Below are 24,871 nucleotides of genomic sequence, written 5' to 3' on the forward strand. Positions count from 1 at the left end.
GTCCTAGGAGTAATCAAGTACCAGCACTATGACTCTGGGGATATACAGGCGGAAAACCCCTAGAGTAACAGGGCAGGACAGGAGGAACTAAAAACTCACTCAAATGATTAGAGAGAAAATCAACAGGACTAAAAGCCCTAGTGACTTGAACCCAGGGAATGAATAATTAATAACCAGAAAGACAGAAATTATATAATTGTCTTAGAGCAGAGTCACTGCCACTCATAACAGCTTCCCCATTAACTTACAAAAGGTCTAACAAACAGAACACCTACTTCTTACCTGTTGCCTTGGCTCGTCAAGTTCCTTCTCCAGCTCCTCCAGCATAGTCACGGCTTCCTCTCCATTCTCTGGCCGATGCTCTCGCACCCAGGCCTGCAACTCCTCGGGCAGAATGGCCAGGAACTGCTCCAGCACCAGCAACTCCAGGATCTGCTCCTTGGAGTGCACCTCCGGCCGCAGCCACTGACAACACAGCTCCCAGAGCCGGCTCAGAGCCTCCCGGGGGCCAGTGGAGTCGGAGTAACCAAACTGCCTGAAGCGCTGACGCAATACCTCCTGGCTCCGGGGGTTTCCCTGAAGGCCACAGTCCTGCCCCCAAACATAATTCTCTTCTTCAACCTTCACAATTAGAAGTCCTTCTTGTTCTTCCGGAGCATGGTAGGCCAGGGCTGTGGCCTCTCCTGACATTCTGGGCAGAGACAGTCTGAAAAGGCTGCCCAGCTGAGGCAGGGAGGAGATGAAGGTTTGTGTCTGAGAGATTCCCTCTAAATTCCAGCTCTTCAGGGAGCCCCTGAGGTGAACAATGCTCATGTTACACAGCGGAAACATGTGCTTAGACTATAAATACAGGTTTTTGAAGGCCAGTTTGTAGAGAAAGAAAATTGACTAAAAGGGAGCTTCCATATAAATGACACAGGTATAAATCATGCAGGATTTTTTCAGGATGTAAAACAAAAAATTTCAATGTAGCCAAAATCAATTCGTCCTTTAATAATAATGTTAGCGACAATATCAGGGATAATAAATAGTGCTCATAGATCATGGCAAGCAGGAAAACACTGTAGTACATTATTATGTCTCAGAATAATAACTAGCATTTTATTGAGCACTAGCCGGACATTATATAAATTTGATGTAATTTTTCTAACAACTCAATAAGGACAATCATAAAATTATGCCCATTTTCCAAAGGAGGTTTCTGAGAATCATAAGATGACCAACGACACACAGCCAGTGAGCAGCAGAACTGGGCTCTGCAACCAAGCTTTTTCTATTACGCCATGGGACCTCCCAGAAGAAGGGAAATCATGCTTAATAAACATCTATTACGGGCCAGGCACTTCACAAATACTATTTTATTGGGGTTTGACAATAACGCTGTGAGGTAAGTATTATCATATCCATTTTACAGATGAGGAAACTGAGGTTCTTGAAAGCTAAGTAATTTGCCCAAGGCCCCAAAATGGTAAATAGCAAAGTCAAGACATGAACTCAGGATTGCCCAACTCTAAAGCCCTTGCTCTTTTGATTATAGAATGCATTAATGCCCAGGACAATCTTAGTTGATACTATAAATTAGGAATGATGGTGAAAATGTTAAGAAGGGGTGACGGAGAATGGCCAGGGTGAATGTACAAATAAGGAGAAATTATTCTTTACTTCAAGTCACAAGGTCCTGAAGGAGCACAAAGAAAAGAGAAATGGATTCCTTCACCCATTCTTTCAACAAATACTTGAGCCATTCGAAGTATCACTGGACAGAAGAAAAAAATAAATAAAAACAACTACTTGAGCATTTACTATGTGCTAGGCAGAAGTCTTAGGATTAAAAGGTCTGTCCCCAAGGACTCTTAGTGTAGAGTCAGAAAGCAATAGGTAAATAGACACGATGTGATAAATCCAAGGATGGAGGTAAGTAGACAAGGTAGCACAAGGGAAAGACGACTGACCAAGACCAGGGAGACAGGGGCAGGAAGAGCTGCTTGGAGGAGACATATGAGCAAGCCAGGTGAAGATGTAGAGGAAGGTCACTTGGGCAAAGAGAACAGAGCGTATGAGACGATGTGGCCCACTGGGGAAACTGAAGGTAGTCTGGGAAGACCAGACTAGTGGTTTTTCACCTCTGACTATGGCTCAGGATCAGCCATGGAGCATCTCCATGGGTGGGGCTTCAATAAGTGTCACAAGTGCTTGTGATGTGCAGCCTGGTGAAGAACCCTGTGCCAGCCTGGGGCACAGTTAACAAACAGAGAGAGAGGGAGGCACCTACAGAGGAACAGCCAGGCCAGCAAGGGCTTGAGAGGTTGTGCTGCAGACTTTGCATTTGATCCTCACGGCCACGGGGATGGCTGGAAGGTCTGTCAGTCCACCGGGAGAATGGTGTGGAGAAAAGATGGAAAGGGGTTTTTTACAACCATTCCAGTGAGAGACAATGAGGGCCTGAGCCATGGGAACCAAAAGATATAAAGATGGGAGACTGGGGACATGCTCAATAAGGGTTTGGAAGAGAGAGGAGTCAAGAAGCTGGCCCTGGTGACTGGAGGATGGTGATGTCATTTGCTGAGCTATTCATTGAGAAAGTTAGGTCTAAGATGCCCACAAAGAGCATTTTCTAAACTGTGCTTGGCCAGATACTACCAGATGCTTCACACACACCTAAACACAGAGAAACCTGGGGACATTTTTCTTCTTAACTTTTTAGTATAAGAAAAATACTAAATACGTTTCTTTAGTTCTTATAATGTGACAATCATTTAAGAAATTTCGTGACCGCATTGTCAGATCTGTGCATGAATGTGTATGTAGCACTTACCAAGAGCTGCATCACATTGATGTGTGTTCTTCACTTAGTGACCATTAGTCTATGTTATGTCACTTGCCTTTTAATTTCAATGTTTGTAATATTATTCTATTTTATTAAAAAATATTATGCTTTACCACCTTGCCCTTGATGGGTATGTCGCTGAGGAACATTTTTAACCATAAAGCATCATCTCTGCTCCTTTCCCATCTCTGTCACAGGCCCACCCTCCTCTACATCAGTCCATGAGGTTAGCCCTAAATTCTCCCCTATTTTCAGTCTCTACTTTCCTCCTGAGCAAGCTCATCCTCACCTTGGGTTATCATCCATCTAGTCTAGGCATCCCATCTGAGCTCCAGACCTATTTAACCATGGTTCCTCACTCCTACCATAACTCCCCTTGAATTTTTCTAAAGGACCTCAAATTTAGCACATCCATAATCAACTCATGGTTCCTCACACCCTAAAACTGCTCCTCCTCCAATGGTCCCTTCTCAAAAAAGTAAGAACGTCTACCTGGCTGCACAGCCAAAAAGATGGAAGCATCCCTAAATGGTCTTTTTTTTTTTTTAACCTCCCTCCTTTATCTAATGCAAAGTCAGTCCTATTGATTTTATTTCCTATCTCCAGAATCTATCCTTTCCCACCTCTGCCACCATCTTCATCCCAGCAACTATCCTGTCACACTGCACAATAATTCACCGACTGGCTTCCCCACATTCACTTGGTCCTTCTCAGTTTGTCATCTAGTTTGTAATCAGAGTGATCTTTTCAAATTGCAAATCTGATCATGTTCCTCTGACAAGTTTTTAAAAAGCAAAAACAAAAACTCTGTAACAGAGGTGAGGCACTCTTTGATTGTACTCATCTCATCTGCCTGGACTACGCCCCAGCCCGAGTCAGAATCTCCTGAGTGGGGTCCCAGTGGCCATATTTCTAAAACATTCTGCAAGTGATTCTGGTGGCAGCCAGGGTTAAGAACCCTGGGCCAGTCAAGGACTCATGAGAGACAAGGTTAAAGAGAATTGTATTCCTTTCTCTCAGAGCACTTTTCTCACTTTGTCAGTATATATACTTTAGTAGGACTAGTTGGTTAATACCTGTCTTATCCATGACTAGATTGCAAGCTACATCAACATTTTGTTCACTATTGTATCTCCAGCACTCAACCCAACACATGGCACGTAGTATGTTCTATATATAAAAGAATGCATGTCCTTATAGTCAAGGGAGGAAAATTTCAAAGAGGCAATTGTCAATATTGCCAAATGCCTAATAAGGACTGAAAAATGTCCCCACAGCACTTTACATACCGCAGAGAGGTGATCTAGCTCACCTAGAGAACCAGCTTCAGAGTTAGGTAACCCAATTTAAAATTATGGTGCAGCCTCTTACTAGCTGTATGACATTAGTCACCAACTGAATCTTTCTGAGATACAATTTCCTCTCCTAAAAATGGAGTTAATAATGTAACATTGCAGTATTAAAGTAATTAGAAATAACATAAGGCATCTGACTAGAGCCTGGTGTATTAAATGCCTTTTTATACTGATGCTTTGACATCTGGGGCCTTAATGACACTGGAGGGGCTGCCCCTCCCAGGGCTAGTCAATTCCTAGAGATAGTAAACAATTCAGCTGTGAGTGTGCCTTTCACACATACCCCACCACTTCCTCTACCAGGCTCTCACACTCACGGCCACCATTCCCCCTGCCCTAACCACCTTAGGGACAGGTACTGAACAACTAGGGACAACAAATATGCCCCAGAGCCCACTGAAATTATTCAAACTGCCAATGCTAAGCCTGTTTACCCTGCCTTGTCCTTTCCCATGGAAACCACAGTAAAGGTCCCTACCTACTTTCACTTACTCCCTCTGCCTCCTGACCAACCCCGATGCTTCCCTGTGTGGCCCAGCATGGCCAGGTATGTCCCCTTGACATGGAAAGTGAGTAACAAACTATCTTTTCAATGGCAATCATCTCCTGATCTATTGTCCTCACCATGCCTGAATAATAATAAAATCTATATTTTCAAACCCTTGGCTCAGAGTAGATAAGGGGCAAGGAAAGGGCAAATTCCACATCACAAGGGATGAGTTATAGAATAGGCTTTATTGGGGAAACTTACCAGCCAGAGATCAGTAAAGAAAGCACAGATCCCTGATTTTCCCATCATCCCACAGAAGGGAAGTCTGTGGAAAGGTGCTCTTGTGTTTCAGGAGAGAGCTCCCTCTACCTTCTCATGGTGCAAATGTGAGCAACCAGCTTTTGGGGATATTAGTGATGTGTATAAGCTGACTACTTAGGACCAGAAGTCTAGATTTGGGTGTCAGTTGTATAGCGTTGTCTAGGGAACCAGCTACCCAGCATATGGAGAGGAGGGATGGGAAGGGCTAAGGAAATGGGAAGCACTGAGTTTGGGTATAGACCTCCCTCTGGGAAAATGTGAGTCCCTGATCCTAGCTAGCTCTTAGTCCAAGCAACTCAGAGGGAACCTCCAGGGCACTTTTGGACAATCCTGTTTGCTGCAGCACCACTGTTATTATAATGTACCTGTATTATAATGTAACAGGTATTATAATGTATCTGTTTGCTTAACCGTAACAGAAAACACTAACTGAACCTTTATTACAGAGTCAAGCACTGTCTACCTGTTTTAAATATCTTAACTCATTTTATCTTCACAGCACTCTATGGTGTAGTTCAGTTGCTTAACTGAAGAGAAACAGAGAAGTTATGTAATTTATTCCAGGTCATATGGCTTGTAATTGATGTCACTGGACAGTTTTGAAGCCAAATGATCTGACTCCAAGAATCCTTAGTCTTAGATGCCGACTCTCTGCTGAAATACCTTCTCACGTTTGCACTTCCCACCAATCAAAGCGCCCTTTAGAAAAGGGTCTGCATTTTTCACACATTTATTTAATAATATTTACTGAGTGTCTGTTTGTGTACAGGCATTGTGCTAGGTGCTGAGCAAACAGTTATAAATAACGCAGTGTCCTTGTCATTACAGAACTTAAAAATAGTAGGGAGAAGCAGACGTTAAACAGAAAGCATACATAATTACCTAATCTAATTGTGATTAAAAATACTACAAAGGAGAAAGCAGAAAGTGCTCTGACAGGGACCGATAAAGAATCCCGCCCAGACCTGGGGAGTCAACACGGATGACTGACACCTGACCCAAGAGCGAGCCTTGGCCGTGTGAGAAATAGCCGGAAAGCACGTCCGACTGCTAACTCCCAAGCCTGCAGCCCAGCACACAGAAGGCGCTGGTTAAGTGCTTGAGGAGTCAAGGGAGCCAAGGGCGAGTGGATGAACCGGCTAGCCGACAGAAAGAAGAAAGGATGGACTGACGGACCTGCGGGCTAATAGCGACAAGGAGGGGCGGGACCCTCGAACAGCCGAGGCTCTTCCCCGTGGCCCGAGGCAGGCCAAGCGGGCCCAGGCAAGGCGGCGGGGAGGGCTGAAGCCGGACAGGTAAGCACCCGGGGCCGCGCTGCCGGACCACCCCACTCACCCTTCGCTCTACCCGCCGCGGGAACCGACCCTCGGCAGGGAGCAGGACTGCCTTCTTGGGCCGCACTCGCGCCGGATGTGGGAACGGCGCGCCCCTCTAGGAAGCCCGGAGGACTGCAGCTCGGTGGCGCGCGCGCGGCGTCGGGTCTCAGAAGCAGGGGCGCAGGTCCGAGTCGGACCTGGCGGGGACATCCCTGAGTGAAACGGTTGACGGCCTACTGAAGGGGGTGTGGGAGAATAAATATATAAACTTGTATATTTGATATATATGTATTATTGTACAACGAGCACTACTATCCATCTCCAGAACTTTTTCATCTTCCCAAACTGAAACTCCATACCCATTAAACAATAACCCCATCTCTCTCCCTCAGCCCTTGGCAACCAACATTCTACTTGCTGACTCTCTAAATTTGACTAGGGTAAGTACCTCATATAAGTGACATCACACAATTTTGTCTTTTTGTGACTGGCTTATTTTACTTAATATTAATATCTTCCTGGTTCATCCAGGCTGTAGCATATGTCAGAAGTTCCTTTCTTTTTAGGGCTGAATAATATTCCATTGCATGTATATACCACATTTTTTTTTTATCCATTCATCTTTCAAAGGACACGTGGTGGCTTCCACCTTTGGGCTATTGTGAATAATACTGTTATGAATGTGATTGTACCTTTGATCTATTTTCAATTAATTTTTGTATATGGTATAAGAGTCCAACTTCATTCCATTGCACATGGATATCCAGTTTTCCCAGTATCATTTTTTGAACAGACTACCCTTTTCCTCATTGAGGTCTTAGCACCTTTCTCAAAAATCAATTGATCACATATATGAGGATTTATTTCTGAGCTCACTATTTTATTTCATTGGTCTCTATGTTTATCCTCATGCCAGAACCACAGTTTTGATTACTGTAGCTTAGTAGTATATTTTTTCATTTATTTTGTATGTGTATATATTCATGAGGTACAAGGGCAATTTTGCTACATTGATATATTGCACTGTGGTGAAGTCAGGTCCTTCAGTGCACACATCACTGAAGCAATGCATATTGTACCCACCAAGGGACCTGCCATCATTCACCCCTCTCCTACCTCCACACCTCTCCAAGTCATTTAACACTCTGCTTCCAGGTGTACATGTTATTGAGCTCCCAATTATTAACATAATGGTCTTCCATCTATGTTGCTGTGAGCCATGATTTCATTCTTTTTTATGTCTGAACAGTATTCCACCATGTATATATACCACATTTTCTTTATCCAATCCTCTGCTGATGGACATTTAGGTTGACTCCGTATCTTTGCTATTGTGAATAGGGCTGTGATAAAACAAACAAGTACAGGTATCTTTTTAAGATATTGATTGTTTTTCCTTTGCATAGGTATCCAGTAGTGGGATTGCTGGATTGTACGGTAGTTCTACTTTTAGTTCTTTGAGAAATCTCCACAATGTTTTCCATGGAGGTTGCATTAATTTACATTCCCATCAACAGTGTGTGAGTTCTCTTTTCTCTCCATCCTCCCCAATATCTGTTATTTTTTATCTTTTTAATAATAGCCATCCTGATTGGTGAAAGATGATATCTCATTGTCATTTTATTTTGCATTTCTCTGATGATTAGTGAAGTTGAATATTTTTTCATAAGCTTGCTGGCCATTTGTCTTCTTTTGAAAAATGTCTATTCATGTTCTTAGCCCACATTTTAATGAGATTATTTGTTTTTGTTGTTTGAATTCCTTTTAAATTCTACACATAAATCCCCTGTTGGATGTAGTTTGCAATTATTTTCTCCCATTCTGCAGGTTGTCCACTCTGTTGATTATTTCTTTTGCTGTGCAGAAGTTTTGTAATTTAGTTAAATCCCATTTGTCTATTTTTGTTTTTTTTGACTGTGCTTTCAAGGTCTTAGTCATGAGTTCTTTTCCTAGACCAATGTACAGAAGAGTTTTCTCTAGGTTTTCTTCTAGTATTTTTAAAGTTTCAGGTTTTAAATTCAAGTCTTTACTCCATCTTGAGTTGATTTTTGCATACAGTGAGAGACAGGGTCCAGTTTAATTCTTTTGAATATGGCAATCCAATTTTCCTTTCCCCAGTGAATGTTTGTGTTGACTTTGTAAAAGTTTACAATGGTCTTTTTTCCACTTTCTAAATATTTTACTATGGTACATTGTCGTGAAGTATACAAAGTGCCAAAGGGACTCAGTGAAGAAGTAAAACATTATCAGTCCTCAGAAGTCCCCCTTGTGCTTTAAGTTACCCTCCTCGAGTGCCAAAAGGCAGCCACTACACTGAATTTTGATAATGATATATTGGTTTCCCCTACTTTTGTACTTTATATAAATGAAATTCAACATATACTTTTTTGAGTCTGGTTTTTGCAAAATCCATCTACATTGTTATAGGTAGATGTATACTGTATATTCTCATAGTGCTATATCATGTGATTATACCAATATTCACTCATTCAATTATTGATGGCCATTGTTAAGAGTGAATTACTGTTTAAACAGAGGTGCAAACAGCAACTGGATCTCGTCGCCTTTGCGGAGCTGTGGCTGTGCCCCTCAAAGTGAATTTGGAGGTTCTACATTCCTCGTGGGAAAAAAAAAAAAAAAGAGTGAATTACTTACGTCTCTAAATATACTAATTGATTTTTGGATGTTAAACCAACCTTGTATTACTGGGATAAATTCTAGTTGGTCATGGTATACAACCCTATATCCTTTTTATTAATACATCTTCAATTTAACTTGCTAATATTTTACTGAGGATTTTTGTGTCTATATTTGTTAAAGATACTACTCTGTAGTTTTCTTTCACTAAGATGTCTTTGTCTGGCTTTGGTATTCAAGTAATGTTGGTCCCTTATATTTTCTGGAAGAGATTGTAAAGGATTAGTATTATTCTTAAAACTGACAGAATTCACTAGTGAAGCCATTTGGGCCTGTGCTTTTCTTCGTTAGGTTTTTAAATTAATAATTCAATTTCTTTACTTTATACGTTTATTCACAATTTCTATTTCTTCAGTCAGTTTTGGTAATTTATATATTTCTAGCAATTTGTTCATTTATGTTGTGTAATGTATTGGCACAAAATCATTCACTGTATTTCTCATACTCTTTTAAATTTCTACAGGGTTGGTAGCGAAATCCCCTCTTTCATCCCTGCTTTTCGTAATCTCTTTCTTATTTTCTATGTTCATTTAGTAAAGATTTGTCAATTTTTTTTTTTTTTTTGAGACAGAGTCTCACTGTGTTGCCCGGGTTAGAGTGCCATGGCGTCATCCTAACTCACAGCAACCTCAAACTCCTGGGCTCAAGCGATCCTCCTGCCTCAGCCTCCCGAGTAGCTGGGACTACAGGCATGCGCCACCATGCCCAGCTAATTTTTCGTATATATTTTTGTAGTCCGATTAATTTCTTTCTATTTTTAGTAGAGACGGGGTCTCGCTCTTGCTCAGGCTGGTCTCGAACTCCTGAGCTCAAACAATCCGCCTGCCTCGGCCTCCCAGAGAGCTAGGATTACAGGCGTGAGCCACCACGCCCGGCCAAGATTTGTCAATTTTTGTTGGTACTTTCAAAGAACCAAATTTCAGGTTCATTGATATTTCTCTATTGTTTTTCTGCTTTTAATTTCATTGATTACTACTCTAATAGTTATTACAGTCATGGGCTGCATAACAATATTTTAGTCAATGAGAGTGGTCCCATAAGATTATAAAGGAGATGAAAAATTCCTATCACCTAGTGAGGTCTTAGTCATCATAGCACCCCACTTCTGCTACCACAAACAGGGTGGCATAATACAACAGAAATTTATTCTCTCATAGTGTGGAGTTTAGAAACCCAAAATCAAGGTGCTATCAGGACCATGCTCTCCCTGAAGGCTCTAGGGAAGGATCTGTTTCATGCTGCTCTCCTAGCTTCTGGTGATTGCTGGCAAACTTTGGCATTCTTTCCCTTATAGATATATCACTCCAATCTCTGCCTCTGTCTTCACATGCATTCTCCTGTATTCTATGTGTCTGAATTTGCTTCTCTTATAAAAACAACAATCATTTTATTAGGGTCGACTCCAATCTATTATGACCTCATCTTAATGACAACATCTGTAAAGACCCTGTCTTAGACCATCCAGGCTGCTATATCAAAAATATCATGGAATGGGTGGCTTATAAACAACACAAATTTATTTCTCACAGTTTTGGAGGCAAGTAAACCCACAATCAAGGCACTAGCAGATTTAGTGCCTGGAAAGGGCCTGCTTCCTGGTACACAGCTGTCTTCTCACTGTGTCCTCATATGGCAGAAGGGATGAGGGAGTTCTCTGAGGCCTATTTTATAAGGACATTTAATCCCTTTCATGAGGGCTCCACCCTCATGACCTAATCACCACCCAAAGGCCCCACCTCCAAATACCATCATAATAGGAGTTAGAATTTAACACATTCAGAGTTAGAATTTTGGGGGGACACAACATTCAGTCTACAGCAGACTCTATTTCAAATAAGGTCACATTCAGAGTTAATGGAGGTTAGGGCTTGAACATATCTTTTGGAGGGATACAATTCAATCCACAACGATGTGATAAGTACAAATCAAGATTTGTTTGAACCACTGGTTTTCAGTTACTTAAGAGTTGAAGACTTTTCAAAGTGATACCAATGACCTCATTAATTGAAAACAAAGAAAATTATCTGGTATGAAATCAACCCTAAAGGTCTTGAAGAATTCTGGTATTTCTTAACACAAGTCCATCAACCTCTGTCAAAGTGAATCTTGGTAACTGTGATTATATTGGCCATTACTTTGCCTTCTGAATCTGAATTTTCAGCAGTGGTTCTGATTTTTAGAAAGTCAATGTCAACTGGACATGCATATTGATGTCTTATTATCCATAATCTAAATATCTTATTCAAAACAAACAGCAGTAGCCTACTTGTTAATATTTATCTGAGCAACAGGCAAGTTAATTTTTATGTGACTTCACAATTTGAATTCACTTCTCTTTTTTACCCAGAACTGGAAATTTATTTTTAGATTAAAACTCATTCATTGGCCGGGCACGGTGGCTCACGCCTGTAATCCTAGCTCTCTGGGAGGCCGAGGCGGGTGGATTGTTTGAGCTCAGGAGTTCGAAACCAGCCTGAGCAAGAGCGAGACCCCGTCTCTACTAAAAATAGAAAGAAATTAATTGGACAACTAAAAATATATAGAGAAATTAGCCGGGCATGGTGGCGCATGCCTGTAGTCCCAGCTACTCGGGAGGCTGAGGCAGGAGGATCGCTTGAGCCCAGGAGTTTGAGGTTGCTGTGAGCTAGGCTGACGCCATGGCACTCACTCTAGCCCGGGCAACACAGTGAGACTCTGTCTCAAAAAAAAAAAAAAAAAAAACTCATTCATTGAGAAGGAATAGTTGCTGCTTGCTGGCCAACACTGGTTTCTATCCTATCCTTCTAAGTGAATCTGATGCCAAGGGTGGTCTACAGTAGTCTTGAACGTCTGAATTACTGGTTGAATCCAAGAAGAACCCTCTGATAGGCAATCATAAATGCCGAGCTTCTTTTGGGAGCCCCTTGAAAACTTATGTTTCTTCCTTCTCTCATCCCCTTATTATCTAACACAAGATGTGCTAATAATAGTTAACTTTATATCTTAGTATTTAAGTTATAGAATATCAAAGGAAAAGTGTTATCAGCTAGGAGAAAAATGAACATCACGCACAGACAAAAAATGACTTTTATCGTCTTCTTTGGAAAAGGTTAGTAAATTAATAGTTATATGAAGGATAGTTGTGTCATGTTAGGTGGAAGCACAACTTTGTTACTATCTTTATTTTGATATTAAGTACGGATTAAGGAGAGGTGTATGATGCCAAGTTGACAAGGGGTAGAACTATGATGGTTCTGTAACGTGTCAGCTTGGCTAGGGTGAATTATTTTTCCTAGAATTTCTTTCTTTTATGTTTCCAGTTTGGGTGGGCTGCAAAGGAGATTCTGGGAAGATGTGTAATGTGGAAAGGAAATAGCAGCAATTTTGTAGCTCACATATGTTGTCGCTGACTGCTGACTCCTTTTGTTGCAGCTTGACCTGCATCTGCTTTACCTTCCTCTAGATCCTTCTTCAGCTTCTCCAACTCCCGGGGCTAGGTATGTGTGTTTAGCTCTGTGACGAATGGCCCCAACTTCTAGAAGCTACCCTCACCACCAAGGTCAAAGGCAACAAGAATCGACATGGGTTTCAGTCTATTCTCATGAGGTTCAAGCTTGTATTTGTGACTTTCAGCCTGACTTTGCCTTTTCCCATTTTACTTCCATCTTCCTGACTGCCTTGTCAACATCAAATTCCAGTATCACACATAGATACAGCAGTGTTACAGGGCTGCCTAATCAGCTCTTATAATTGTGTAAGCCAATTCCCTATAATAAATCCATATATACATATACATATACTTCACTACTAGTTGTGCTTCTCTGGTTGAACACTGACTGATATACCAGGGATAAAGAAGGTCATTTCATGATGAAAAAATGGTCAATCAAAAGGAATAATGATCCTAAATATGTATACAACTTGTGAGCTTCAAAATATATAAAATAAAAACTGACAAGACTCCCAAGGAGAAATATACAAATCCATAATTATAGTCAGGAATCCATACTCTTCTCTAAATAATTAATTTAAATGTGAGTAAATCATCAAGGTGTATGGTAGACTTGAATAATACTGTCCACCAACTAATTGAAAATAATCAAATACTCCACCCTACAGCAGCAGAACATATATCCTTTTCAAATATGCATGGAACATTTATGAAGCTAGACCATATTCTGGGCCATTAACAAGTCTAAATGTATTTAAAAGGATTCAAGTCATACAAAGTATGTTCTCTGACTATAATGGAATTAAATTTAAAATTAACATCAGAAAAATCTCTGGAGAATTCCCAAATATTTAGAGACTAAAAACACTCCTGAATAATCCATGGGCCAAAGAAGAAATCAAAAGAGAAATTAGAAAGTATTTTGACTGAATGAAAATGAAAATACAACATATCAGAATTTGTGGGATGCTATTAAAGCAGTACTTAGTGTAATATTTATAGCACTGAATTTCTATATTAGAAAATAAGAACTGTCTCAAATCAGTGACGTCAGCTTCCCCTTTAACCAGAAAAAGAAGAACAAATTAAAACCAAAAAAATTAACTCAAGATGGATCATAGACCAAAATGTAAAACCTAAAACTTCTATTACAATAGAAGAAAATCTTGGTGACCTTAGGTTAGGAAAATATTTTACATGTGACACCAAAAGCACGATCCATAAAAGAACCAATTGATAAATTATATATCAATAAAAATTAAAACTGCTGTTCTTTAAAAAATACTGTTAAGAAAACTGAAGCCACGATATATTTGCAAAGCATATATGTGATAAAAGGCATGTGTCCAGAATGGGCAAAATATTTGTACAGACACTTTACCAATTAATAATACAAATAGCATATAAGCACATAAAAAAGGCTAAATATTATTAGCCATTAAGGAAATGCAAATTAAAACCACAGTGTGATACACAGTGAGTCAGTAAGGATGTGGAAGAACTGGAACTCTCATGCACTGGTCATGGGAATGCAAAATGGTACAGCTACTCTGAAAAATAGTATGACAGCTTCTTAAAACATTCAACATACAGCTACCAAGAGAAAGGAAAAAAAGCGTATGTCCCTATAAAGACTTGTGCACGAATGTTCACAACTGTATTTGTAATAGAAAAAACTGGGAATAACCCAAATGCCCATCAACTGGTGAATGGATAAACAAATTGTGGCATATACATACAATGGAATATTATTCAGCTGCAAAAAGACATGAACTATTGATACACACAGCAATATAGATGAATCTCAAACTAATGTTTAGTGAAAGAAATCTGACAAAAAAGAGTACATTCTGTATGATTCCATTTAAATAAATCGACAGAAAATGCAAACTAATCTCCAGTAACAGCAGACTAGTGGTGAGGGTCAGAGGTTGCAGGGGAGGGCATAACCAAGGAGCAGAAGGAAACTTTGGGCGTTGATAGATGTGTTCCCTATTTTGATTGTGGTGATAGTTTCACCTCTGTATACATTATTAAATTATACACTTTAAATATTTGGGGTTTTGTTTTGTTTTTTGAGACAGGGTCTCACTCTGTGGCCCAGGTTGGAGTGCAGTGGCAGATCATAGCTCATTGCAGCCTCCAACTCCTGTGCTCAAAGCCATCCTCCTGTTTCAGCCTCCCTACAGGCTCCTGCCGCCACACCCTGCTAATTTTTTTTTTTTTAACAGACAGGGGTTCTCACTATGTTGCTCAGGCTGCTCTTAAGTGATCCTCCCGCCTCTACCTCACAAATCGCTGGGATTACAGGCGTGAGCCACTGTGCCCCACTTGCTATTTATTTTGGTCGGTTATACAGCAATACAGCTTCCTTTTAAAAGCTTTTTACTTTTTAAAAGAAGTATCTGCACTCCCTACTTGGAAGAGGTGGGCAGAAACAAGTTCCTACCTCTCTTTCCCCTTACAGATATATTATCCGGAAGATTTCATATATCCAAAGAGGGACTTGGTTTGGGACCAAGAAGCCATCTTCCTCCACTTCAACCATCACTTCAGCCATCCACCATTTTCTCAAACCTGTACCTTTCCCCGGAGATCTTAACCCAAGTCACATGTCTCCCTGGTCTCAAACACTCTACCTGCTCCTCCTCATTTCCCAAGATACTTCCATGGACACAGCAATATCCTTTCCTACCCTGATGGCCCCCCACCCCAATCTCGCCCCATTGAAAGTCCTTCTTCTCACCCCTGATCCTTTAGGAGGACTGTACTGGCAAGCAAACTAAACAGACCATGAAAATCCAGCTTTCCAGCAATTCTGGGATTCATTACTGAGCATCACTTATTTCTAGGGAGTTTCTCATAGTGTGGTCCCAAGATCAACAGCATCCCGATCACCTGAGAACCTGGGCGCCCACCCCAGCCCTGACTGCACTGAGTCACACACTCTGGGCGTACGGGCAGCAGTCAGTATTTTAACAAGGCCTCCAGGTGATTCTGAGGCGCTCCACTGTTCTGGGGGTAAAGAAAAAACAGAGAGGACAAGAAGAAAGTTAGAATGGCAGCACACCTGCGAATGATGCGATTAAGATTAAGCGATGGGGGAGGGGTGGTTATTAAAAAAAAAAAAAACTAATGAAGATCTCATTATTTAGTCAGAAAACCTACCCTGCCCCACAGAGTCTTCCCAACGGATGATGGATTCCGACATTCACCTCAAGAACCGGCAGATAGGGCAGCAAGGAATCTGTCTCTGGCCAAGCAGGTCCCTGGCTAAGACGCCTCTGGAGGCAGCTCTGCGGACGTTCAGGAGTTAATTCTCGGCGCGTGCGCGCGACGTGCCATAGAGCTGAGCAATCCTCCCAGAGGCCTAGAGCGGACAGCGCGATGGCGGGCTCGCCGGGTGTGAAGCTTGGTAGCGGTCCGGAGACCACGTCGAGGTACGGGTGAGACCAGCTCACGGAAGGCCGAGGAACCCCGGGTGATCTAGCCGACAAGCGCCTCGCAGCACCGCCAAGAACCTGTGTTCGGTTTCTCGAGTCCATGAAGAGTTAAGGACATCAAGGTCGCTCCTGGGCACGAAGTGCTGATTGGTTCTTGGCCTAGAGTTCTGTTGGTACCCGGCCAGCCCTTGCTGGGCCTTGGGTTCAACCGAATGAACGCCAGAAATTCTGGGGGACGGGTGGAATCACGAAGCGTAAATGAATCCACGCGAATCAGCCGACCATACTTGGAAAGCGCAACCTGAATTTGTGAATGTTGGAAAAAGCGAAGGAGAGAAAGAAAGATCATGATGATCCATTTTTTGTACAAGAAGGGCAGCGAATAACATAGCGTTAACCTGAAATTCCCTTTCCTGCGTTATGTTTCCCGTCATACCCTTATTTGGTAGCATTAACCTCCAATTTTATTTAAACATCTCTAGATTTGGAATGGGGAATGTGTCCAAGAGGGGCCATGCCTGATTCCTGGATGATGGGGAAGGAAGCTTAATAAAGTCTTGAGAAAAAGCACTTGGAAATTAAATGAGATTTTGTTTTTTCCTTCCCGTTTTCTATATCTAGAGGATGTTTCTGGTGGTCCAGTCCTAGAAATTACATCACTAGTCTGCACAATGGTTCCCTTCCAAGCCCAGTGGTGCCAAGTTGCCTCCAAGTCTCAGACCCTTATGTGGACAAGAAAAGTTTACAGAGGAAATGGTAATTCTTCACTTGTTCCCTGAGGTGTCCAGTTGCAGTCCATGGAGATCCAGTTCAATTATGAATCTCAAGAACACCACCTTTTCTCAGGTGAGAAGCAGTGTATTGTATCTTTCTTAGTGGTTTTGATGGGGATGGAGAGGATGGGGGATGGTAGTGTCCTCAGATAATATCAGTATTCTTCGTTGTTTACATCCTCACTCTGTTAGGCAATATTATCTCGTTAGTGCTCCAAGCATAGTCATGTGGCTTTATTTACAATTCTGGCAATCAGATTCTGATGCACTTCCTTCCTCTTTTTTAAGGTCCCACAGTCATCCATTTTTTCCCTGTATAATCATTCTGTAACCAATCTGTCAGTGTTTAGTATTTTTCCTTTAAATTCTTTTCAAGTCATCTTTCTCATCTGCAGTAGGGCCGTAGTTAAAAGTCTGGGAGTCTGTCAACCTGGATACAAATACTAGCTTTGTCACTCACCAACTTCAATAAGTTACATATTTTACAATTCTGTTTCCTCACTGTGTAAGTGTGTAATAATTCATACCTTGGAGGTTATTTTGAGAATTTTGTTTATTGCTCCAGAATAAAGGACTCAAAAACTGAGTGACTTAAAACATCACACATTTTTAAACCATGTTACTTCTTATGGTTCTATAGGTCATCAACTTGAGCTGAGTTCAGCTGGGCCGTTTTTTTCTCCTGGTCTTGACTAAAGTCACTCATGTATTTATTTAGTATCTCTGCTGGGGTGGGGGTCTAAGATGGTCTCAATAACACGTCTGACTGTTGGTGGTGGCTATGGCTTGGCTCACACATTTCCAGCAGTCTAGCATGAACTTTTTCACAGGGCAACTAGTTTCCAAAATCAGAGAGAGGGCACTTTTCTATATTTGTGTTACATCTGTTAATGCCTCTTTGACCAAAGCAAGTCACATGACTAATTCCAAAGTTATTGTGGAAGGAGACTACACAACGATATAGATACTGGGAGAGCAGATTCATTGGGATCCAATACTACTATAACAAACACCAAAAAATTTAAGCGAGATCCTGTTAATATATGTAAAGCTCTGAGCACAGACTTGACTCAGAGTAAATTCTTTATACATGGTGGCAACTATTATTTTTAGTAAGATAATTTTTTAAATTTTATTTCAGAATATTATGGGGGTACAAATGTTTTGTTTACATACATTGCTTTAGTACCATTTGAGTCAAAGTTATAAGTGTGACTTTCACCCAGTTAGTGTGCATTGTACCCATTAGGTGTGAATTTACCCATCCCCTCCTCCCCTCTCCAACCTGCTTGATCTCTGATGAGTGTTATTTCCGTATGTGCACATAAGTGTTGATTGGTTAGCTTCAATTTATGGTGAGTACATGTGGTGTTTGTTTTTCCATTTTTGTGATACTTCACTGAGAAGAATGGTCTCCAGTTGCATCCAGGTTAATACAAGAGGTATTAGTTCACCATTTTTTATGGCTGAATAGTACTCCATGGTATGCATAGACCACATTTTATTAATCTACTCATGTATTGACGGGCACTTGGGTTGTTTCCAGACCTTTGCAATTGTGAATTGTGTTGCTATAAACCTTTGAGTGGAGGTGGTCTTTTTTATAAAGTATCTTTAGTAAAATAATTTTGATCCCAGCTTTGTTCAGATGTTCTGCAGGGTTTCGTTTTCAAATTGTGTTATTTCTTTTTGTTTTTGGTTCTCTCATTACTGCTGTTTTACCTATGAAATTCACCTTCATTGTCCCTTTTTATACTCTAGATCTTCTGTCTCTTTTTAGTATTGAAACATCTTTATTTTATTTTATTTTACTTAGTTTCTCTCTTCTATATTCAGAACTTGTCCTTCTTAATCTATTCTAAGGCATCTAGCTCTCATCTTTCCTGAGAATCACTGCAGAATTGGGCCCCCTCCTTGCAGTTTTCCATAAATTGATATACTTACTCCTTGTGTTTACATCTCTTAGAGTATATGTAAAATAACATTTTTTATTGTAGAGTAATATAATTGTACTAAAGTCTATTTGTAAAGTATAGGAAAAACACAAAATGGACAATTTAATTTACAACTCCACCCTCTAGGAATAGTCACTGTTAACATTAAGGTATCCTTCAAATTATTTAATTAACAAACATTTATTGTTGATAAATGTTTATTAATAAAATCATAGATTAATTACTAGCCATATAATATTATTATTTATCGAGGGTTTAATCTATGCCAGGCACTGTTCTAAGTGCTGGGGATATAGCACTGAACTGAACTGACAAAGCCTTTGCCCTCAAGGTACTTACATTCTAGTGGAGGGAAACAAAAATAAATAAATGTACATTATATTATCAGATAATGATAATTGTTATGGAGAAATTAAACCAGGAAATTAAAGTCAGGATTCTAATGGGAAACAAATGGATCATTCAAGTGTAGTAATTCAAGGCTTCATAAAGAGGATAGGCAGGATTACAGAAATTGACAAGGGGTGAAGAACAGCCTTGGGGCAAACAATAATGGGGAGCAGTTACTTACTACCTTAAGTGACAAGGGGAGAGAATGATTACTGGCTCCTGGAGAGTGTAGCTGTAGGATACAACCACCTTATAGGAGCTCTGGCCTTTGCCAAAAGGCCCAGCTTCTGGCCCAACAAGCAGGAAGCCAGGATGTAGGGTAACCAGCTCATCCCAGTTTTCCTGGAATTTAGCACTGAAAGTCCCACATCCCAGTAAACCTTTCCGTTTCAGGCAAACCAGGAGAGTTAGTCACTCTACTATTCTCCCATTTTTGTCCAAATCTATTTGCAAACCAGGAGGCACAGAACCCCAGGTGATGCAGTTCATCAACATCAACCTCCTGGGGCACAGAGCAGGATAGAGAGTAGGTCTGGAGGGGTGAAAGGAGAATATTCATTACAGTCCACCCCTTTTATCTTACAATACTCACTTTTATCCTTTGTTTAGAAGATTGTTATATTTCCAAAACAGCAAAAAAACAAAGTCCCTTCAGCTACAATTTCATTGCAGGTTGATATATAATTAAATCATGCTCTCACCTGAAACACGGCATTTAACTACCACTAGTGCTCTTCATATAAGATAGTAAGAAAAGGGGGGAAAGGACATAACTAACATAAAACATAATTGCTACAGTGTTTGCTGTTCCCAAAGCCTAAGTTGACAATCCTAATTGCTGTCTTCTTCCATTGCCCATTTTGTATCTCCTTTACCCTCTGCCAGCATCTCAGTGGCACAGAGTTCTTTACTTAGTTAAGTAATATAAACCTTTTTCCTGGATCTGATTCCTTGGTAATCTTGTCTCTTCCAGGCTGCTTCAGTGTACATTAATTGGGCCTATTAGACATGAGAGGACTAAGAGGCACCCCAGTGAATCCTCTGAGTTCCAGACATATTCTTCCTTGCCCTTAGTATGTACCACAACCGATTCTCCTTGGTAATTGGGATCAGTCATCCTGGCCGGTACAGTGACCCTTTCCCTGCCTGTTGATTCAACAGATGAGGAGCCCAAAATATCTCCAAGCTTCACCTTTGAATTTAACAGAATCATGACTTTGTTCCATGCTAGAAACATTTCTCCTTTGAGCACTAGAACCCCAAACTCACTAAGCCCAAGATTATGGGGATAGGAAGCAAAAATAGTACAAGTGTTATTAGGTGTGTAGTGAGAGGACCATTCTCACTACTCCTCCACCATTTTGGTTCCTGTACCTGTGTATGTATTCTGGCCATGGAGATGACAACATTGTTTATTGTCCTCTGGTTTAAGGCATATATTGCATTCCATGCAGTAGCACCCAACTCACTGGGTACTGTTGTCTAGCTGGCACAATAACAACCTTCAGCAGATCATTTTATCATTATCTCAATCTACTTCTGGATGAGGGACATATGGTTACACCCATGAATTACATGTATGTGAGCTCACTGCTGTACTTCCTTCCCTGTAAAATGAGTACTTATTGAGATAATATTGTATGACTACCATGGCAGTGAACATAGCATTCTCTTAAGTCAATCCAAATATATATCTGGACTATGTATTTACTGCTTTGAAAACAAATTGCTGCCCTCTTCATGATAGAAGTGGTCCAGTGTAATGAATCTGCCCCCCAGTATCTTACTGGCTCCTCTCCAGCGAATAGTACCTTATTAGGCACCTAGTTTTGGCCTTGGCTATTGGCTGTTTGGGCACAGAACAGTTGTGATAATCATGTCAGCCTTGATGAGAGAGGTCCATATTATTGAGCCCATATAGAGCCTCCATCCCTGCTGCTATGACCCTTAGACAAGCATTGGAAAAGAGGCTGATTGACATTCATAGTATAGATCCTCATGTCTCTGACTGAATGGCTTCTCCATGGTGGGTGTTTTTTGGTGAGGATTCACGTGGAACACAAATATATTCACATTCTTTGACCATTTCAGGAGGTCCATCCTCATATTTTTCCCCCAGAATCCTTGTTTCTAGTCTTCTAATATTGTTCTTTCCGGATACCTAACTAATCAGATAACCCATTCTTCATTATACATGAATCAATATAGACATGTATCTTAGGCTACGTTGCCTTTCATGAAAAGTGAACAACCAAGTACATATCTAAATTCTGGATTTGCCCTCACCAATGCGTTTTAGGCCACCTCTAAGTAGGGGTGTAAGTGAAAGCTATTTGCTTTTGGCTTGTGCCCACATACTTGGCAGTCCCATCTGTAAACCAGTTCTGTAATTTTTCCTTAACTGTTAACTGGTAATAGGGAATTCCATGAGGCCATAAATATAGGTAGAGGGAGCAGTAGTAAAGTAGTAGGAACAGTTACTGTGGGATCCAGGTCACTTACACATGGAATTTACTTCTCTTCTAGACTTTCTTTTGCAATGGAATGTTGGTTTATATGTCCAGTTTATGATTTGGTGGACCAAATGACAACCAGTACCTAATGAGCAGTTTGCAATGTAAAGTCATTTGGTGCACTGTGGTCAAGCATGAAGTCTCTGTCAGTGCCCGGTAGTAAGACAGGATCTGCTTTTCACATAGAAAATTGTTGCCAACAGAAGAGGGTATGACCCTACTCCAGGGTAGTTCTCTTACGGAGGCTCATAAGAGGCTCCATACAGCACCCCTGACTGCCATGAGTACTTGCAATTCCATTGCTTATCCTGGGCGATAAGATCATGTGACAGGACAGCTTGCATTGCACCCTGGACCTGCTATAGAGTTTTCTGTTTTTTACTGAGTCTCTCTCAAAAGTAGCAACCTTACAAAAGTTATTCAAATTGGTCATTTTAGCACTTTGAACTGTGGCATCTTACTTCAAAAATAGAGAGGCCCTCCAAGCTTTGCACCTCTCCAAGGTGGTAACATTTGGGTAGAGCTATAAATGAAGTAAGGAAACAAGCCATATGACTATCTGTGATAAGAGTGTTCCAAGCCAAGGGAATAGCAAGTGACAGGCCCGTAGAAGTAGCAGAAACAGAGAGCCTGAGGTAGACAGGTATTAGGGGTGGGAGGGGAATGAAATCAGAGGAGAGAGAAAGAAAGGGACCAAATTATATGGAACCTTATAAGCTGTAGTAAGAACTTGGAATTGTATTACGAGCATAATGGGATGCCATTGGAACTCTGTATATAGGATACTGACACGTCAAGATCACTCTGCCCGGTATGTGGAGAATAGGAGAAAGATAAATTAGGGAGAAGAAAGCAGGTGTTTCAGGAAGAGAGTAATCAACTATTCAAATAAGTCCAGAGTAAGATTGAAGATTGACCGTTGCATTTGTTAAGACAGAACTTATGAGGGACTTTAATGCAGTTTCGATGGAGTTATGGAGATAAAGTCCTGATTACAATGGACTAAAAAGAGAAAAGACTTAACTCAGAACATAGAGCAATGTGAACTTTTATACACTCCTGATGGAAGTGTGAATTGGTTCAACAACTTGTAGGAATATCTAGTTGAAGATCCAAATAAGTCTAGGTTATATAAACTTGATCCCAGAGAAACACTTCATATGTGTACCAAGATAGATATACAAGCATATTCATATCAGCACTATTTGTAATAGCAAAATATTATTGTTCATTGAAGGAGAATGGGTAAACAAATTGTGGTATATGTCCATTCTGTAGTAGTGAACATGAGTGGACTACAGCTACACATTGACTACTACACATTAACATGGGTGAGTCTTCCACATATGATGTTGAACAAACAAAGCAAGTCACAGAACACATGTGGTATGATTCCATAAATATATAAAGTTCAAAAACATCCTGTATTAGTCTGCTAGGGCTACCATAATAAAACACCACAGAGTGGGTGACTTAAACAACAGAAATTTATTCTCTCATAGTTCTGAAGGCTGGAAGTCTAAGATCAAGGGGTCAGCAGAGTTGGTTTGTCCTGAGGCCTCTCTCCCTGGCTTGCTCATGTCTGCCTTTTCTCTGTGTACATACCTCCCTGGTGTCTCTTCCTCTCCTTGTAAGGACACCAGTCCTATTGGAATAGGGCCCCACCCTGTGACTTTGTTTAACCTTTATTACCTCCTTAAGGGCCCTGTCTCCAAATATAGTCACATTGGGGGTTAGGGTTCAACATATGAATTTGCGGAGACACAGTTCAGTCTGTAACACTTGCGGAACCAAACAATATTTTCTTAAAAATACAGACATTTGGTAAAGCTCTAAAGAAAAGCCAGAGAAAGATAAACACAAAATTCAGCATAGTGATTACAAGGGTAGGTGGGAAAAGGGGTTGGAAGGAGACAGGATCAAGAAAGCATGCACAGGGGTGTTGGAAATTTTCCAGTATTTTTTTTTTTTTTTTTTGCTTAAGCTGAATGGAAGGTTCAGATGTGTTTCTTGCAATATTATCATTTTTTTAAAATTGAACATATATGTAAGTATATGTATATTTTTTCTATATATAAAATAATAACATAAAATACATAGAAAAATGAAAAAGTAAAGTTTTTCAAGGAGAATTGCTGTAAAGGGAAACAAATGAAGCAATATAAGGATAGAATGTAAGGTCAAGGTTTTTTATGTTGTTCAAGTCTAATATATCCTTACTGACTTTTATTAAATCTACTTTAGTGAGGTATAATTTACAGACAATAAAATACGCCCCTTTTAATTATGCATTTAGATGTTTTGATATATTTATACACCCACATAGATTACCCTCACAATCAAAAACATAGATACATTATATCAGTGCCCTCCACCAAAATTTCCTTGTGTTCCATCCAGTCCCTCCCCATTCCTAGGCAACCATTGATATGCTTTCCGTCACTATGTATTTGATTTGCCTTCTTTGCCATTTCATGTAAATGGAATCATACTATTTTATGCCTGCCTTCTTTAGTTCAGTGTAATGTTTTTGAGATTCAACTGTATTGTTGCTTTATCAGTAATTAATTATTGTTTATTGCTGAATACTATTTCATTGTATGGATGTATCACAATCTGTTGATGAACATTTGTATTGTTTACATTTCTGGCTGTTTTATTAATAAAGCTGCTCTGAATATTTGGGTACAAGTCTTTGTGTGGACATATGTTTTTATTTCTCTTGGGTAAATAACTAGAAGTAGAATTTCTGGATTGTATGGTAAGATTATGTTTAACTTTATGAAAAGCTGCCAGAATTTTCTAAGGTAGATATACCATCATCAGCAATATATGAGAGTTCCAGTGGCTCTACATCCTTGTTAACATTTAACCATTAACTATGTTACCTGTATTGTCAGTAATTGGTATTTACCAGTAGCTCCTTGTAGTTTAACTTGTATTTCCCTGGTAACTAGTGACACTGAGCATTTTGTCATGTGCTTATTTACTATTCATATAATTTATTTTGTGAACTGTGTATTCTAATCTTTTGCTCTTTTTATTGAGTGGTGTTCTTATTTTTGAGTTGTAAAAGTTCTTTCTGTATTCTGGATGCAAGTCCATTGTCAGATATATGCTTTGTGAATATTTTCTCACAGTCTGTGGCTTCACTTTCTTTTCTTAGTAATGTCTTTTGAAGAGTAGAAGTTTATAATTTTGATGAAGTTTAATTTTTTTTTATTTTATGATTCATGCTTTTGGTGTCCTATCCTTTCCCCAAATCATGATGATAGTCATCTGTGCTTTCTTCTAGAAGTTTTATAGTTTTAGCTTTAATGCTTAGTTTTATGTTACATTTCTTTTTTTTTTTTTTTTTTTT

The 24,871-nt window shown here is 40.1% G+C and overlaps 2 protein-coding genes across 4 annotated transcripts in view; one reads left to right on the forward strand and one right to left on the reverse strand.

The window, feature by feature from the left end:
* The window catches only part of ZSCAN30 (zinc finger and SCAN domain containing 30), a 19,980-nt gene extending 4,226 nt beyond the window's left edge, over positions 1 to 15,754 (reverse strand). Inside the window, exons 1-3 of one of the 2 annotated variants that reach the window (XM_012656611.1) lie at positions 15,605 to 15,754; positions 6,329 to 6,542; positions 283 to 793 (exon numbers count right to left, since the gene is read on the reverse strand). In XM_012656611.1, the coding sequence (XP_012512065.1) occupies positions 283 to 690 (408 nt within the window). In that variant the 5' untranslated portion in view covers positions 691 to 793; positions 6,329 to 6,542; positions 15,605 to 15,754. The remainder of the gene's footprint in view (positions 1 to 282; positions 794 to 6,328; positions 6,543 to 15,604) is intronic. The other variant, XM_012656612.1, reaches the window with a different exon arrangement.
* A 58-nt stretch (positions 15,755 to 15,812) lies between these two features.
* LOC105820176 (zinc finger protein 271) overlaps positions 15,813 to 24,871 on the forward strand; it is a 14,488-nt gene continuing 5,429 nt past the window's right edge. Inside the window, exons 1-2 of one of the 2 annotated variants that reach the window (XM_012656608.1) lie at positions 15,813 to 15,876; positions 16,501 to 16,725. In XM_012656608.1, the coding sequence (XP_012512062.1) occupies positions 16,677 to 16,725 (49 nt within the window). In that variant the 5' untranslated portion in view covers positions 15,813 to 15,876; positions 16,501 to 16,676. Of the gene's footprint in view, positions 16,002 to 16,500; positions 16,726 to 24,871 lie in introns of both variants that reach the window. The other variant, XM_012656609.1, reaches the window with a different exon arrangement.

Source organism: Propithecus coquereli, unplaced genomic scaffold, assembly GCF_000956105.1.
Source record: "Propithecus coquereli isolate 6110/MARCELLA unplaced genomic scaffold, Pcoq_1.0 Scaffold51, whole genome shotgun sequence".
Classification (NCBI taxonomy): domain Eukaryota; kingdom Metazoa; phylum Chordata; class Mammalia; order Primates; family Indriidae; genus Propithecus; species Propithecus coquereli.